At 40.2% G+C, this 14,957-nt stretch overlaps 1 protein-coding gene across 6 annotated transcripts in view; it reads right to left on the reverse strand.

The window, feature by feature from the left end:
- Window positions 1–14,957, reverse strand: part of EXOC7 (exocyst complex component 7) — a 46,405-nt gene that overhangs the window by 21,552 nt on the left and 9,896 nt on the right. For 4 of the 6 annotated variants that reach the window (XR_006416947.1, XM_044453653.1, XM_044453654.1 and 1 more), the window contains 3 exons: window positions 13,276–13,498; window positions 5,778–5,945; window positions 4,669–4,680 (listed from right to left, as the gene is read on the reverse strand). Coding sequence is in view for 5 of the 6 variants with exons in the window: in XM_044453653.1 (XP_044309588.1) it covers window positions 4,669–4,680; window positions 5,778–5,945; window positions 13,276–13,498 (403 nt within the window). In the remaining variant the exon portion in view is untranslated. The remainder of the gene's footprint in view (window positions 1–4,668; window positions 4,681–5,777; window positions 5,946–13,275; window positions 13,499–14,957) is intronic. The other 2 variants (XM_044453656.1, XM_044453655.1) reach the window with 1 other exon arrangement.

A 14,957-nucleotide genomic window follows, 5' to 3' on the forward strand; every position in this document is an offset into this window, starting at 1 on the left:
ACCACCACCAGATGGGCCAGAAGTAAGATGATTTCTACAACAGCCTCCAGATTTCACAGTGGTCTATCTTCAATGGGTACCTAAGGCATCCACAGACATAATCATAAACTATGAATTATTTTTGAGCATTCTCACCATGGCTAGACTGGACTTCTTTAAAAAAAGAGTAAAGAGAAACTCCATTTCTCTAGAACAGGGTTAGCACGCAATAAAGCTAAAGGCAAAAGAAGCAAAAGCTAACCATCCAACCCATCTCTGTTCCAACCCCTTCTCTAAACAGCAAAATGAAAGAAGGACAAAGGGTCCTTCCCTCCCCACATCCCAGCACTCTATATTCTGAATGCACATCAATTACCCCACAAAACAGGAAAGAAAGAAAGAAAGAAAGAAAGAAAGAAAGAAAGAAAGAAAGAGCATTAAACTATAGCTGAAGCAGGATGCTGCAACTAAGAAACACTGAAAAAAGCACAAGAGAAAGCATTAAAATGTTGGTCCACAAACAAACCTCAGTTTTGTATCAGAAAGTATTAGTGAACATGCAACAAAGCAAAATAAGAGTACACATAGGTAAACACAAACCTCACACACATACACACACCAAGGGGGCAACTGTTGCTTCAGTAGATCAGACATATGACTACTGTAGACATGACCAAGGAACAGAAAAGTGGAAAGGCATTGTGAGCTCCACGGCCTTTCCAATGAGGAAAAAATGAAGAAACTTTTTAAAAAATTGGTTCATTGACAATACCCTGCAGTTTGACTCTAATATCCACCAAATGGCCCAAATCTAACACCCAGATGTTCCTGGAATTGCATATCATGTTTGTTATTGCTGATGTAAAATTTCACATCTGCAGCATACCCAATTTAGTAATTGCAATTGCACTTTATCTACTGCAGCAGAATTGTGGTAGAACAGGTATGCCTGTCGCTACTGCAAGTGATTACCTTGCTGTTAGAGAAGTTTCACCTAAAATTTTGTAAGCCTACAATGTGGTGAACATGAACAGTGTACCCTACAAGCACCAAATGCACTTCTGTTGTGTATCCATTTCCATAGTCAGCAAATTCTTAAAAATCTTGAAGCTGATTGGTTAATAGCAAGAAAATAAAAAATAGGGTAGAATTTACGCTGAACCTATACTTAATCAAGTGTATTTTATTTGGCTCTAAGTTGCATTTTAAAATGGTGTATTTTGGGAAATCATAATGTCATAGCCATGGATAAATATGTAGCTTACTTTAAACAATACTATAAGCAGCAAACTCCCTTTACAAGCTCCAATTAAAATCTACATCTTACAATAAATTATGAGGTAAATCATTACATTGCTAAACTTACATTTCTAGGATTCTTGGAATGAAGTTACCAGTGCCAGTTGGTTGAGCCTTGCCATCTTAAGAGGTCATGCAGAAAGCCACTAAAGTTCTTCAGAACTTGGGCTTAACTGAAATGAGCATTCTTATTTTTTGTGGGCGACATCAAAATGAGTTTAGCTACTATGTATGCAGCATTACTATGAGCTATTCCCACTGCAAGACTACAGTGTTAGTCCTCTTTGCTCTCTACAGATAAGAACCTTGAATGTCTCAACATCTTCCAATCTGTATGCGACCAATTAACCATGTTTACTCCCAGATGTACCTAGCTTTGCTGGCTATTAATTCAGTTCAACTGAAGAGCAGAGTATTTAACATCCTAATTAGGCTTGGATTCTACTGGATGGATTCTACTGGAAGACAAATGCCTTTGTTCTGGGTTTATTTCTCCAGATAAGGCACTTTTGAACCAAGTGGGACAACATGGTGGTTACTAACAAAAGCATCATATTCAAAAGTAGAGAAATGGTCAAACAGGGAGAGGAGGAACATGCTGCTGTTTCTAAACTTACACAGCTGTCCTTCCTCCTTGCAAGCATTCTGGAAAGTATTAGCTCAATGATACTTGTGTGGTGGGTTAGCAGTCAGAAGATGGGCTTTGATGCATGTAAACTACATGTAACCAACATGGAGAGAAAGGAAAGTATAGTTCAGGGGTGAAGAACCTCTTTCCATGCAAGGACCAAAATCCATTTCAGGAAATCTCTTGCAGCCACGTTCTAGTGCTGGGCAGGACCAAAAACAAAATGCCAGCATATTTTAGCTTAAAGCTGTTACTACCAGCAACTAAGCCCTAATTAGAAGAGGCATTTTTCACCTTTTAGTATGAGGTGGGAGAAATGCACAAAAGCTGGGAAGCCATCAAATGATTGAGAATTGGTATAAGGGGAGTGGAGCACAGGGAAGGGGATGTGCCCTTATGGGAAACCCTGGCAGGACAGATTGGGAATCCAGGAGGACTGGATTTGATTTCTAGGTATGAGGTTCTGTACCCTGCTCCAGCTCCTTTTTTCAGGAAGAAACGTTTTTTCAAAAGGGATCAATGTAAAATTCGATTACCATAATGCCTTTAAAGGTGTGTGTGTGTGTGTGTGGGGGGGGTGTTTAGAGTAACTTTACTGCAAACTTCTTTCATTGCTTAGGGCTCACATACCAACTTTCTTCCTGGTATGAAACAAAAAAAATTAATCTAACCTCTTCACCTGCACTGCACCGGAGTCGATACCTTAGTCACGCATCTACAGGATTCCTAGGAATTACTGAGTGTATCAGCTTGTACTTTTTTCCGCATCCATCCAGTGCTTTCCTTGATGAGATTAATGTCTCACCAACCCAGAGGAGGTCTTGTTTGGGATGCCAGAGGAGTCTTTTAACTTAATTACAAGGAGGGTGCAGAGGCATGGGGCCCAACAGCATAAAAGATATTGTTAGTTCATATATTAAAAAGGTAAATTATGTCCAAGTCCAGCTGCATTTGGGTAGGGATTTACCACTTGCATCTTCAAATATAACCTAATATAATAGTCCCCACTCTTCTTTTTTATGTGCACAGACTCACAGATATTTCCTCTCTGAGAATCTGGACGAAGGTTTAAATCCAGGATGGGCAAACAATTGCTCCCATCATATCTAGGTAATGTAGCCAAGGGTGAAGACTCATGAGCATCATGGCTGTCCAGATGTTTGACCTAGAAGTTGTCCAATTCCTGTTCAAATGATGCAAGTTTAGCCCAACTGCTGTATGAGACATGTAGTGCTGAGTTCCATTTCATTAAAACTGTGGAACTCAACCCAGACACTTAAAAGTGGCTAGGAGTATAGATTTACCATGAACTTGTGAAACAGCAGCACAGAAAATGGAAAAGTTATTTCTTTGCCCTTCATTCGAGACAGATAAAAAGACAAAATAAAAGATGGTTACACTGCAACAAAAGAAACAAAGAACAACAATTTTGACGGAGATGTTAGAATTTCACCTTTAGAGTTGCCCTTGAAAGCTGAATAGTGTCTGGGAAATAAAACCATCTGCCAAAGGATGATGAAGGCACAATTATCTGTCATTATTCTGTAAGCTTCGCTTCACTGCAGTCTATTTCAGACATGTACTGTTAGGGCTGATTGATCACTTTCCAGATTTCTACCAATTCCAGTAACTAGGGGAACCGTCCAATGTGGCTGCCTGTAACCTTCCAAGCTTGGAAGATTATGGACACCCAGTCAAGTGTGAAGGAGTGCAAAGGTAAGCATTGCCTTTGCATGCCTCCTACCCTGCAAAGGATACAGATAGCTGATTTCAGCCATCTATGTCTTTTGCCTCTGCATGTCAGGACGGACTGAGGTACTGCTGGGATTCCTCGGCCCAGCAATTCTGGTCAAGTTTCACTCCTCCCCTTCCCTGGACTGCCCCCAGTGTTGGCTAGCTCCACAGTCCGAATCCCAGCTCTGACCTCGACATGCATTTTCAAGATTGTAGCTGGACTCCAACCTAGATAGTGTCTAGCAGCCATACGACTGAGTCCTGGGAGACTCAGAATATCCAGCACACAGGAAGGAATTAGCTTGTTCAGTTTGGCACTGCAGGTTCTATGAGTGAACAGTTAGGACATCTGACAAAGCTCTTTAAGGATATAAATTAGTCTCATTTAGTCCACTGAACTGCTCCTCTACTTTACCTATCTGTAATGACTTACCAGCTGGGAAATGTCATAGGGAATCAAACAGTGCTGAATTAATCTACTTCCTAACATACCAGTGATTGGGTATATCTTAGCTAGAATAGTTCTTTCAGACCCAAGCTTGGAAAAGTGTAAAGGCTTTTGGTGGAAAGGAATGTCCCTGGCTCAGTAAATTAAGGGTGCAATCCTAAGTATGTTTAGACAGAAGTGGTCTCCTCCAACTCCCCACATGGCTGTCTGGAAAATGCTGGAAGTTCTAGGGCTTTTCCTGTCTTAAGATGCAAAGGGTTGTTCGCTTATCACTAAGTGAGGAGGAAACACCTAATAATCTCACAAAGCTATACATAACCCTTTGCAGTTGACTTGGAGAAGTAAATATTCCCTCCCTTTCTCTCAGTACTGGTCAGCTTTCAGGAAGAACTCCAAGACATGGCAGCAATACAGTATGCGCCTCCATAGCATAGAGGCTTCCACGGGCAGCTCTCCCTTGGAATATGTCAAGCACACCCTTTGCTAGCAGCAGCAACAGGCCTGCAGTGGCATTTGAGCACACAGAAGTCCAGAAAGTTCTGTAAAGCTGCAGAAGGGACACACGGAGCACACACTTTACCTGGGATGAGGACTGCCGTTCACATAAGGATTATAAAAAATAAAAAGGACACAAAAGAATTACAACATGCTATTTTCATGCCTCACAACTTAATCTCTGACAGCTCCATACCCCTTCTACTTGTCTGTTTTTTCTATGGAGAACAGCATTTACAATTCTTAATTTCATCCTGTAAGTTAGTTCATGTTTCCTGCATGTCACTTGCAACATTGAACTCATTTGACTGAAACACAGGAAGACACTTGCATAGAAAAACTGCCTTAATATTGCTTTCTCCACTCAATGTTTACCACTTCTGTTCAGTAAAGAACTATGCTATAGGTTGGCTGTATTCAAAACACATCAGCAGTCAAATGGCAAGAGAGTCTTAGAGAGTCATGACCTAGGAAAGGGGAGGTTTAAAGAGAATTATTTTGGTGGGGGAATCATTTAAATGCTGTAAGAACTGTTATTTTATTGAGAATCCACATCACCAACAGATTGCACCAGGGAGTAGCATAAGTGAACATACATAGGGACTCCTAAATGTTCTCACCTGGTGAAACTTTATTTCCTTTAGCCAGCAGAGTCTCCAAGACTAAAAGAAATAGAGGGAACGCTATCTTGTTTGTAGCAATGATCACTACAGAATCATTTGCCCTTAGGGAGACCCAGGCACTATTACTGGGACTGCAATATAAACTAACTTCTGTCTGCACTTATAGAGCAGAAATCTAGGGAGCGCTGGAGTCCTAGTCAGATCAAGAATACATACAGCATGTCTGGACAGAAGGGCCAGTAACATGCATGAGAGCATTGGCCTAGCACTATTGCAGGAAATGAAGGTTCCTCTACCTGTTTTCCTTTAGCCACTTCATTAAAAATAAATCAATCAATGAACATGCAGTTTTTACATAATGGGCTTGTTATGTTACCAGCATGGCAACATTTGTGGGGTCCTAGTAAAATGGAAAATTACAGAAACACCTAATATAGGATCAACTAATTATCATAAATCAGCGGATAACTTTTTTCCTTTATCAGCAGACTGATTAAATACAAAGTGATGCTACCAGGCCTGGATCTTCTAGAACATGACAAGGAATCGGTGCCTAAAATGTAAGACTAACCTGGTCTTTTGATGGGCTTTTTGGTTGGTGTGTCTTTCCTCTTGTTCTGAATGGCAGGAGAGTATGGGACTCCTGAGGAAGAACTGTTCTTCCGGAAATGCTCCTTCAGCCCTTTGACAGAGCGGTCCAATTGGCTGGAACGGATCTGGTAGTAAACGTTCATGAAGTCTAGGAAGAAAAACATATGAAAGATATAACAATGAACTTCATTCTCTTTTGTCAGTTTCCAGTCACTTCTGATATGGACTAAGATAACATGACAAAAACCACCTGATAATTTTGTTCATAACTGAACACCACTTATTGATAGCACAAATCACACTTGCAAACACTAAGGTTAAAAATATTTCACTGTGTTTTTAAGAAATGAGAACATGCATCAATGTACCAAAATGAGGCATGTTAAGGATCAGCAATGAGGCTTGACCTGTAGATGCCGTATTAGCAAAAATACTGCTGATAAAGGAAAAAATGACAAAAAGCCACAACAGTAGCCAATAATACTCATTGGAAGGCAAAAGGATTTTGGGGTGTGTTTTTTGGAGTACTATTGTGCTACAATTACCATTTCTAAAGAGTGCTTGCATTGTAGAGAAACTTACAGAATAAATTTCAAGTAACACAAAGGTAGTCTTGCTTTCTACAGTACTCCCTGATGCTTTCTGAATCCGAGTCTCCTACACTTACTACAGTTGTGTCCTAATTCTTTGAATGCTCGCTCTACAAAGCTCTCCCTAGAAGCTATGCTGGTATAAGAAGTGGCTCTGTGCTCTTTCCTTAAGCCTCCTTTCTGGGGTCCTGCAGGCAGCTGCTTCTCCTCACACAGACAGTAAAAACCTGCACCACCAAAGGGGAAAAAAAGAAAAGGCAAACAATGTCACACAACAGAGGTCCATATGGCTTGGTTCAGACAAGAGGTTTCCTAGAACGGGAGCTAAACAAGTCAATAGTTGGACTAAAGGAAATGACACCAATTACTGCTTGCATTAAAAACAGCAATTAGTTTCATAGTAATAATTTCAGAAGAATCGCCAGCTGCGTTAATTTTGCAGCTGGAGCATCTTTTGCTGGAGCACTTGTGACATAAGCTGGTTTTCTAAGCTTATGTAGACAAATTACTGAACTGATCAAGAAGTCTCTGTCTTCAAAAAACTCAGCTCAGATAAACCATCATTATGAAATTATGGCCCAGATACACAGGATATGCAAGCTCCCCACTTCATTTTCTGAAAAAGTGGGAAAGATTGCAGATATGGAGAGGAGATGGGGGCATGACTTAAGTTACCATAGTTCCAAAACCCAGACTGCTTTTAATAAAGGAAAACACTGTTTGTCTCTTTAATTTTCCACACCCCTGCTTTACTCTTATGGAACAGAGAAACATAATTTGGATTGGGGCCATGTTACTGTGCACCAATTCATTAACATCTACATAAAAATTTCCAGGCAGCATGTCTATTTGGCAAATAATGTAGAGTGGGGAAGGAGAAAAAGTAAATTGTCAAATATTTTGGACATCAACTGCCAGTATTCCTGTCCATTGGCCATGCTGACAGGAGCTCCTGGAAGTTGAAGCCCCAAATATCTACAGATCTATCTTCTGATCATTCCAGTCTAAACCATATTAGCCCACAATTCTTTCCCCATCTACACACAAACCCCTCCCTCTTCAGTTAGCACTTCCCCCTTCACAGTCCTGTTTATGTTTAACAAACTATGGTTTCTTAGCACAACTGGATTCAGACAACATAGCCTATTATTTCAAAAACAACCCATGGTTTAATGACAGGCTACACTCAACCTTTGAGTGCAGGGTACTATGTTGTCTGAATCCTACTGTGAAAACTAATCATGGGGAATCCATGAAAAAGGATCCATGGTCTGTTGTTAAGTTATGAATAGTGGCTCATTTGTGATTAACAAACTAGTTTGTTAGTGCAGCTGGGTTCAGACAACTCAGAAGCCCACATTTCAATAGCTACTTATGGTTCAATGACAACCCATATTCAACCTTGAGTGTGGGTTACTGGATGAGCCAAACACATCATGGGTTAAACAATCCACAGTTCCTTCTGAACTGTAAGCTGTTTAACTCATGATTAACACATACTGTCAGGTTTAGAAGTCAAACTGCAACCCTCAAAGGGCCTGATTAGGAACTGAATATTCAGAACAGCCAGGGAACACACTTGGCATGCACTGCAGCAAATCATAGATTCCTTGCCCATATCTCATCTTGTGCAAACTGGGTTTTGTAGGCAGCAAAACTCCAGAAACCATAGGATTCTGAAGGGAAATCATGCTCTGCAGTCTTCGAAAACCACTTTTATTGTGAGAATTCACAAATAGAATGCATCTTTAATTTAAGATTCAGCTGTCAGCCTATTGTTACCACTTTGTATCTTATACATCTTGTAGAATTCCAGGGTTGCATCTGTAAATTTAATCTTTTGATCTCTGATCATGTACAAAGCCATAACACTGTAGAGAAATCTTAGACTATAGAGTCCCTGAATTCCATAGTAACCATAAACATACCAGTCTTCCCTCTTGTCTCTCACTGCTGGTCTTTCTACCTACTACAGTTGTGCCTGATTCCAACTGTCCTTTCCCATCCAGATTTCTACCAAGAAGCTAAAAAAAAAAATCCTGGCTGACTCCTCCACTACTCACTCCAAATTGGATTTGAAGATACCATCAGTTCCTGCTGCTCCTGCTGCTGAACTGCTGGGGAAAGAAAGACAGAGCTGATACCTCAAAGGCATGGAAAGAATGTTGAGGATGCTCCAAAACAGCTAATTAGCTCCTTTAACTCATGACCTAATCATGCATTTTTTACACATTTATTCCAGAAAAAGAAAGGAAGTGATGAAAATTCTCTTGAGTCTTCCTGGGACCTTTGACTTGTCTCACACTCATTTCACCTTTGACTGGCACTTGTAAATAAAACTGGGGTTCCAGTGAGTTCAGGGACAGAGGAATGTACTTTAAATCCTTTATCATTTTTTGCATGTTCCTATTTCAGAACAAGAAGAAACTTCTATTAGCTACCTGTAGTTTCAAAGAAAATAGATTTTCAAAGAAAATAGATTGCATTCTTTAATTTAAAGCCAAGCTACATTTTACATGCTAGGAGACAAATAAAAGCTGACACTTGTTTTTGTAAAGATAGAACAATTGTGGGTAAGGGAAACTGAGTGGCAGTACAGCAGGTGTAGAAAAGTTACTTTATTTTGGAACAAAAGTAGAAAATAACACTGTACTTTCATTAAATGTGTAATTAGTCCCTTAGGAAATCAAATGCTTTAAAGTTCTTATTTTATTCATCATTATAACAATCCTGCCAGATAGCACACTAATATTTCTTTTCTGGAGACAGAAAAGGGAAGCTGAGAATATGTGTCCTTCTCCAGGATATACTTCTATTCCATTCCTCATCTAAAGCACTCAGGACAGTCTACATATGGATTCAATGCAGCCTCCTATCCAGGCACTGCTGGAGGCTACATCACATAAAAAAAACAGACATTGTCAGCACCCTTATTAAGCACAACCCTGTTGTTGTTTATTCAGCTATTGTATAAGATAGCAGTATCTATGGGAGGGGATACCTTGTTTGTTTGTATTCTCTACCTATGACAGATCATCACGAACTGCAAAAGGGGGCTGGAAGGGGGAACTAATGCATTGTGATCTGAAATAAGCTGTTGTTGTTTTCTCTACCCTCCCCGCTATGCATACCCCATGTCGTTTCCAAATTAGAAAGTCTCCAGTTTATCCCCTTTCACCTTAAATCTTCCATACAGATTTTAGGCAAACTACTCTCACTTTCAGCCTCAACCTATTAACAATACACACATACTGTCTTCTCTAACAGGACTGGTATAATGCAGTGGTGTAGAACAGCAGCACCAAAGGACAAGTTCAGCTCTCATAAGGTCCACGTGTGGCCTTTTGGGGTCCCCTGGATTGCCCCAACTCATTCCCTTGGTCCTATTTCCTTTTCCCCAACCAGAGACTATGTTTCCTGGCCCTTGTGTAGTTTTCCCTTGATTCTAAAATGCCTCTCTCTAAGGCTTAGTTGGTGGCAGTTATAAGCTAAAACAGCCTGGTAGTTTGAGCCCCATCTCTTTTGTCTTTGGCCTTGGTCTACACTGGAACACAGCCCTGAAAGCTTTTGCAAAATGGAACTTAGTCCTGAAGCGAGAAGCAGTTCTGCACCCCTTTTATAAGGATCACAAGATAGTATAGATAAAACACAGTCATAACTCCAAAATACTATATAATTTTCACGGAGAACAGATGCACACCAATGTTCCACCTGGAGTTTTATGAAGGACATACAGTGCACTTTCATTTTCTGTTCCACATTAGTCTGCATCTGCTTGCCATTATCACCTCAGAAATAACCATCCTTCACTCAAGAACACACAGGGAATAGAGGATTATGAAGGCTCGGAACCAGTGAGGTGAAAAAAATCAATGAGGCTGTATCATGCTCTGTGCACAAGAGTATACACAGTAGAATTATAACTGCAGATGGAAAACAGATGAGACCTAGGAAAAAAGCTTATCTTGTCCAGATGGGTATACTTTCCTGCTTCCAAAAAACAAAGAAACAAAAACAAAAAACAAGATCTAGGCTTTTAAAAATGTAGGTTTGTTACAGACTCATAACTGATCTTAGTAGTATGCTGTCATGTCTGTATAATATGCATGGCTTTCTAATTTCTTCTGAGAGCTTTGAACATTCATGCCAGACAGCGTGATCCTAAAACAACTTAAATAGGCATATTTGCACGTAAAAGCTGGCAAGCTGCACTGACTTCAACAGTCAGGTAACTGAACATTGCTGTTCATTAGCTACACTGACCTGCTTCACATGACATGGCAGCCCATCATGTCTCCTTATTATTGAAGAGCTGCAGTGCATCTGACTACTATTATGAACATAAAATCCCCAAATGAAAGTGGGGTGGGGGTGTTATTTGAGGGCTAAACAACCCTCACACAACCCAAAGACAGACTGAGGTATATGCAAGGATTTACCTTCCAATAAATCCTGCCAGTTGGGTTCACATGATATGACAACCCTGACTAGGATTTGCATGATGGTGACGGACACCCACACAAAGCTTGTCAGGGTCAAGTCACCCACTATGTGCTCTTGAGTTATGCAAACTAACCCATTGACTTCAGTGGCTGGCAGACAGTCACTGCCTAAAGCTGTAATCCCGTTTACTTAGGAGTCAGCCAGTGCCACTGAAACCAATAGCATTTACCTGTAAATGGACCACATAGGATTGCACTCGATTTCTAGTTCTGCAAATGTTTCTACTTGAGGTTTCCACAGTTACATTATTAAATGACAGTTACTTTACCTTGCTTTAGCAAAACTTGACTCAATTTCCCAGTTTTCAGAGAATTTCCCCCATTTCACTGAATTCTGCCTCCTCCTCCTGACAGCAGTGAGAAACTACAGCATGACTGAATTCATATAGCATAGCATGTTTAGGACACAAGTCAGAGAAATGTACATATGACATCCAAACAATTTGTTGTGAAGCACTCAAATAACTTTGGCTATTGAGCAGTATAAAATATAATAAATAAGCAAACACCTGTAAGAGTAATTTGGCAAGATTCCCTTGAATCAGCTCTCCATTCTGTTTTACTTCAAAATAACCATTTCTCTTCAAGAGGAGCTTAATTTCCAAATTTGGTGGGATAAGGTGTTCCAAGGAAGGCTTAAGTGAAATTATAGCACATCTGTGCATCCCCCCTTAAACTGTGCCCTTAGCAACCACTATAGCAGTTAACAGAAGCCTGTTTTTAACATCTGTGCCTTAACATGTTATTGTTATTTTCCTGGACTCTTTCAAAGCTAGAAGATGAAATACCTCTTTAAAAAGTACCATTCAAAAACTCAATCACATTTCCTCATAATGAACTTCTGAAGGAAATTATATATTATTATTCCAAGCAAACAGAACCACCTGAAGAAAGAAATTATGTCGATATGGACTAACCATGACTTTACTCAAATATAATAGAATGTAACGTGAGTTTCATTGCTTTCATTGACTACATGATAAATAGGCCACACTAATTGCATAGTAACTGCATGGTAAAGCTCAATTCCATGTAAGTCCCATGAATAAAATTGGAATTCATTCTGAAAAAAACATTCACAAGATTTTAGTGCACACTGTAATTGTTGAATGGCAAGCAGTCATTAAATAATCACTGTGTATGAACTTTGACAATAAAGGATCCAAATGTGATGGAATAGAACTGTTATACATATTTGCATTTTGTCTGGTTTTATGATAGTTTGGGTTTAGAGCTTGTATGTGTGTGTAACTGTAATTTTCAACTAAGTGGTTAATATTTAGAATTCAAATGCTTAGTTAGAATGTTAAAGTCAGGAAGCTATGTTCAAAAAACAGATTATGAAGTACAAGAGAAGGTTAGAGGAAAAAGAAAGAAATTTTAATCTGGGAAACAGAATCCAAGGTTGCAGACATGAACAACCATCCACTTGATGCCTTGGTGTTGGGGAGAGAAAATCATTTTAACAAAGAAGTCAAAGAAGGGCACCAATATCCTTTGAGACCTTTCCTGGAACCCATCCACATGTTTTAAAATAAACACATTTTCTTACCCATAGCTGGGGTTACGATGAAATATGTTTTTGTTGTAGCTAGTGAAATCTGCAGCTTTAAAGGAGCTGTTAGAGACCCCAGCTAGGCCTCAAGCTCACTCTTCCGGGTAGGTTACTTGTCCTTTGTCATGGCTTTCATGGCAGCCATTTTGTGATGGCACTCAGGAAAGCAAAGAGAAAGTGAAGGAGAAAGAAAAGATAGAAGGAAGCATGGAAAAATGTTCAGAGTCCTCAAAGAAAGAAAGTATCAGAGCTGCTGGAAGAGTAGAACTGATTGGGAGACCAGGACCAGTGATAGCAGAATATTGCTTAGATAATTGCCCTGGAAAAAATAGACATACGGTCAATTTCAATTAGCTGGAGAAATAGAAATTTCCATTGGGTGGCAACAGAAAAGGCCACAGGAAGAAAAAGGAACAGCAAAAAGGCATGTAGGAACACTATTTTGCTGGCTTCCTTCTTCATTCATAGAACATGGTGTTACTAATCCACAATACAAGCCTTTCAATATACTTCCTCTCATGTAACTTTTTTCTGTCAAACTTTTACAAACATAGCTTTCTTGCCATGAAGATTACAAATGTAATATGAAAACTGGGCTGTTAGTGGCTGTAACCATGATCTAGAGGCAAAGGGCATATTTTATGGGCCATCTGTGCCGAAGGAAGGAAGGAAGGAAGGAAGGAAGGAAGGAAGGAAGGACGGACGGACGGACGGACGGAAAAAACTCTTGCCTGGTTCAAGTTTAACCCATGTTTAAAGCTTGGGAAAATAAAAATAGCTATTCACCTGAACTGTAAAATAAAAGGGAGGATATTCTCTCAGTCAACTTACCTTGGTTCCTACCATACTCCACCAGCCAACCAGAAATACGGACAATGTCTTGTAGGACACTTTCAGGGAGGTGTTCTAAAGTCATGTCTTCCTGAGTTTCCAGTTCATCATCCATTGTGATGAGATCCAAAATGAGAATGGGAGGAACTGGTTTGGAATGTCTGGTCATTAGGCTACGGAATTCAGATTCCAATGACTCCTTCCCCTTTTCAAACAATGATTTCTGGATGAAATAACATATATAAAAGAGATCAGATGTTTGTTCTAGTGCTCAAAAGGTGGTAAAATACTAGGATGTAGTGCCACTGATTGGCTGCACTCCAGTAAGGGTAAGGTCCTATCCACACATGTCTGATTCCTTCTCAAAAGTACTCCTACAGCACCAAAATGCTCTTGTACCTTCCAAGGTCAAAAAGCAGCATAATGACTTGGCAGGGAAGCTTATAGTTTTAGAAAGGGAAATGACATGGGTGGACATACACTATCTTCCTTCTGCAAAATCACTTGTTTAAAATGCATTTGGAATATTTTACAAAAAGAGCTCTTTTTTAAAGGAACAGAAATACTACATGTACCATATGAAATACTATATAAGCACCATTTCCTATTTAAATCTGTCTCATACAAAAATGTTCCACCTTTTTAAACTGAGAGTTTTAAAGACAATCTGGGGCATTCTAGAGGCCTTTCTGAAAAGGAAAAGTCTCAAAATTGGGGACACACACATATGCCTTTTTGGATCATAAATTTCAAAGACATTGGCCTGGTTTCCACGTATCAACAACCTTAACTACGGACTGTTGATTCATATGAACCCAGCACTCTTGTTTAACTATGGGCTGTTAAGCATGAACAATCAAGGAAGAGAATCAATAGATTACTGGGTTGCAAACTCTGAGTTGTTTGTCAGATGGCTTCTTAACCCATGGCTTAAAAATAGTGCAGGGATAAGCCATGATTCAACCTATACTCTGGACTACTATTACATGCAAAGTAGGTCATTATGACACATTAATATTTGCTTCCAGATGGGAAAAGTCTGTGAAATAATGTAAGAAAACAAAGAATGTGGTGGAGATAGAAACATAGAAACAGGGCGAGTCAGAAGGGGTCTCCCGGGCCATCTAGTCTGACCCCCAGCTCCAGCCGGCTCCGCTCACGACATGCCCACCATGTGCATGTCCAGCCTATCTTTGAACACCCTCACTGATGGGGCCTCAGCTACCTCTTGTAGAAGCCCATTCCACACCCTCAGGGTCCTAACGGTCAGGAAGTGCTTTCTGGCATCTAAATGGAACCTTGGTTCCTTGAGCTTTACTCCGTTGGAGCGCGTCCTGCCTTCCTCTGCAGGGGAGAACAGGTTTCTACCCATCTCCATGTGACATCCCCTCACACACCTGTATGTCGCCAACATATCCCTCTGAGTCTCCTCTTCTCCAGGCTGAAGAGACCCAGTTCCCTCAGTCTCACCTCATACCCCATCCCCTGCAAACCGGCCACCAACCTTGTGGCCCTACACTGCACTGACTCCAACCTGGCTATATCCTTTCTGTAATGAGGGGCCCAAAACTGAGCACAATACTCCAGTTGCGGGTGCGCCAGAGTCATATAGAGTGATAGTAATACCTCTCTCAATCTAGAAGCCACACTTCTGGCTATGCAACCAAGGGTGGCATCTAGAT

This window comes from Varanus komodoensis, unplaced genomic scaffold (assembly GCF_004798865.1).
Source record: "Varanus komodoensis strain SLA01 unplaced genomic scaffold, ASM479886v1 scaffold7_1, whole genome shotgun sequence".
NCBI classification, from domain to species: domain Eukaryota; kingdom Metazoa; phylum Chordata; class Lepidosauria; order Squamata; family Varanidae; genus Varanus; species Varanus komodoensis.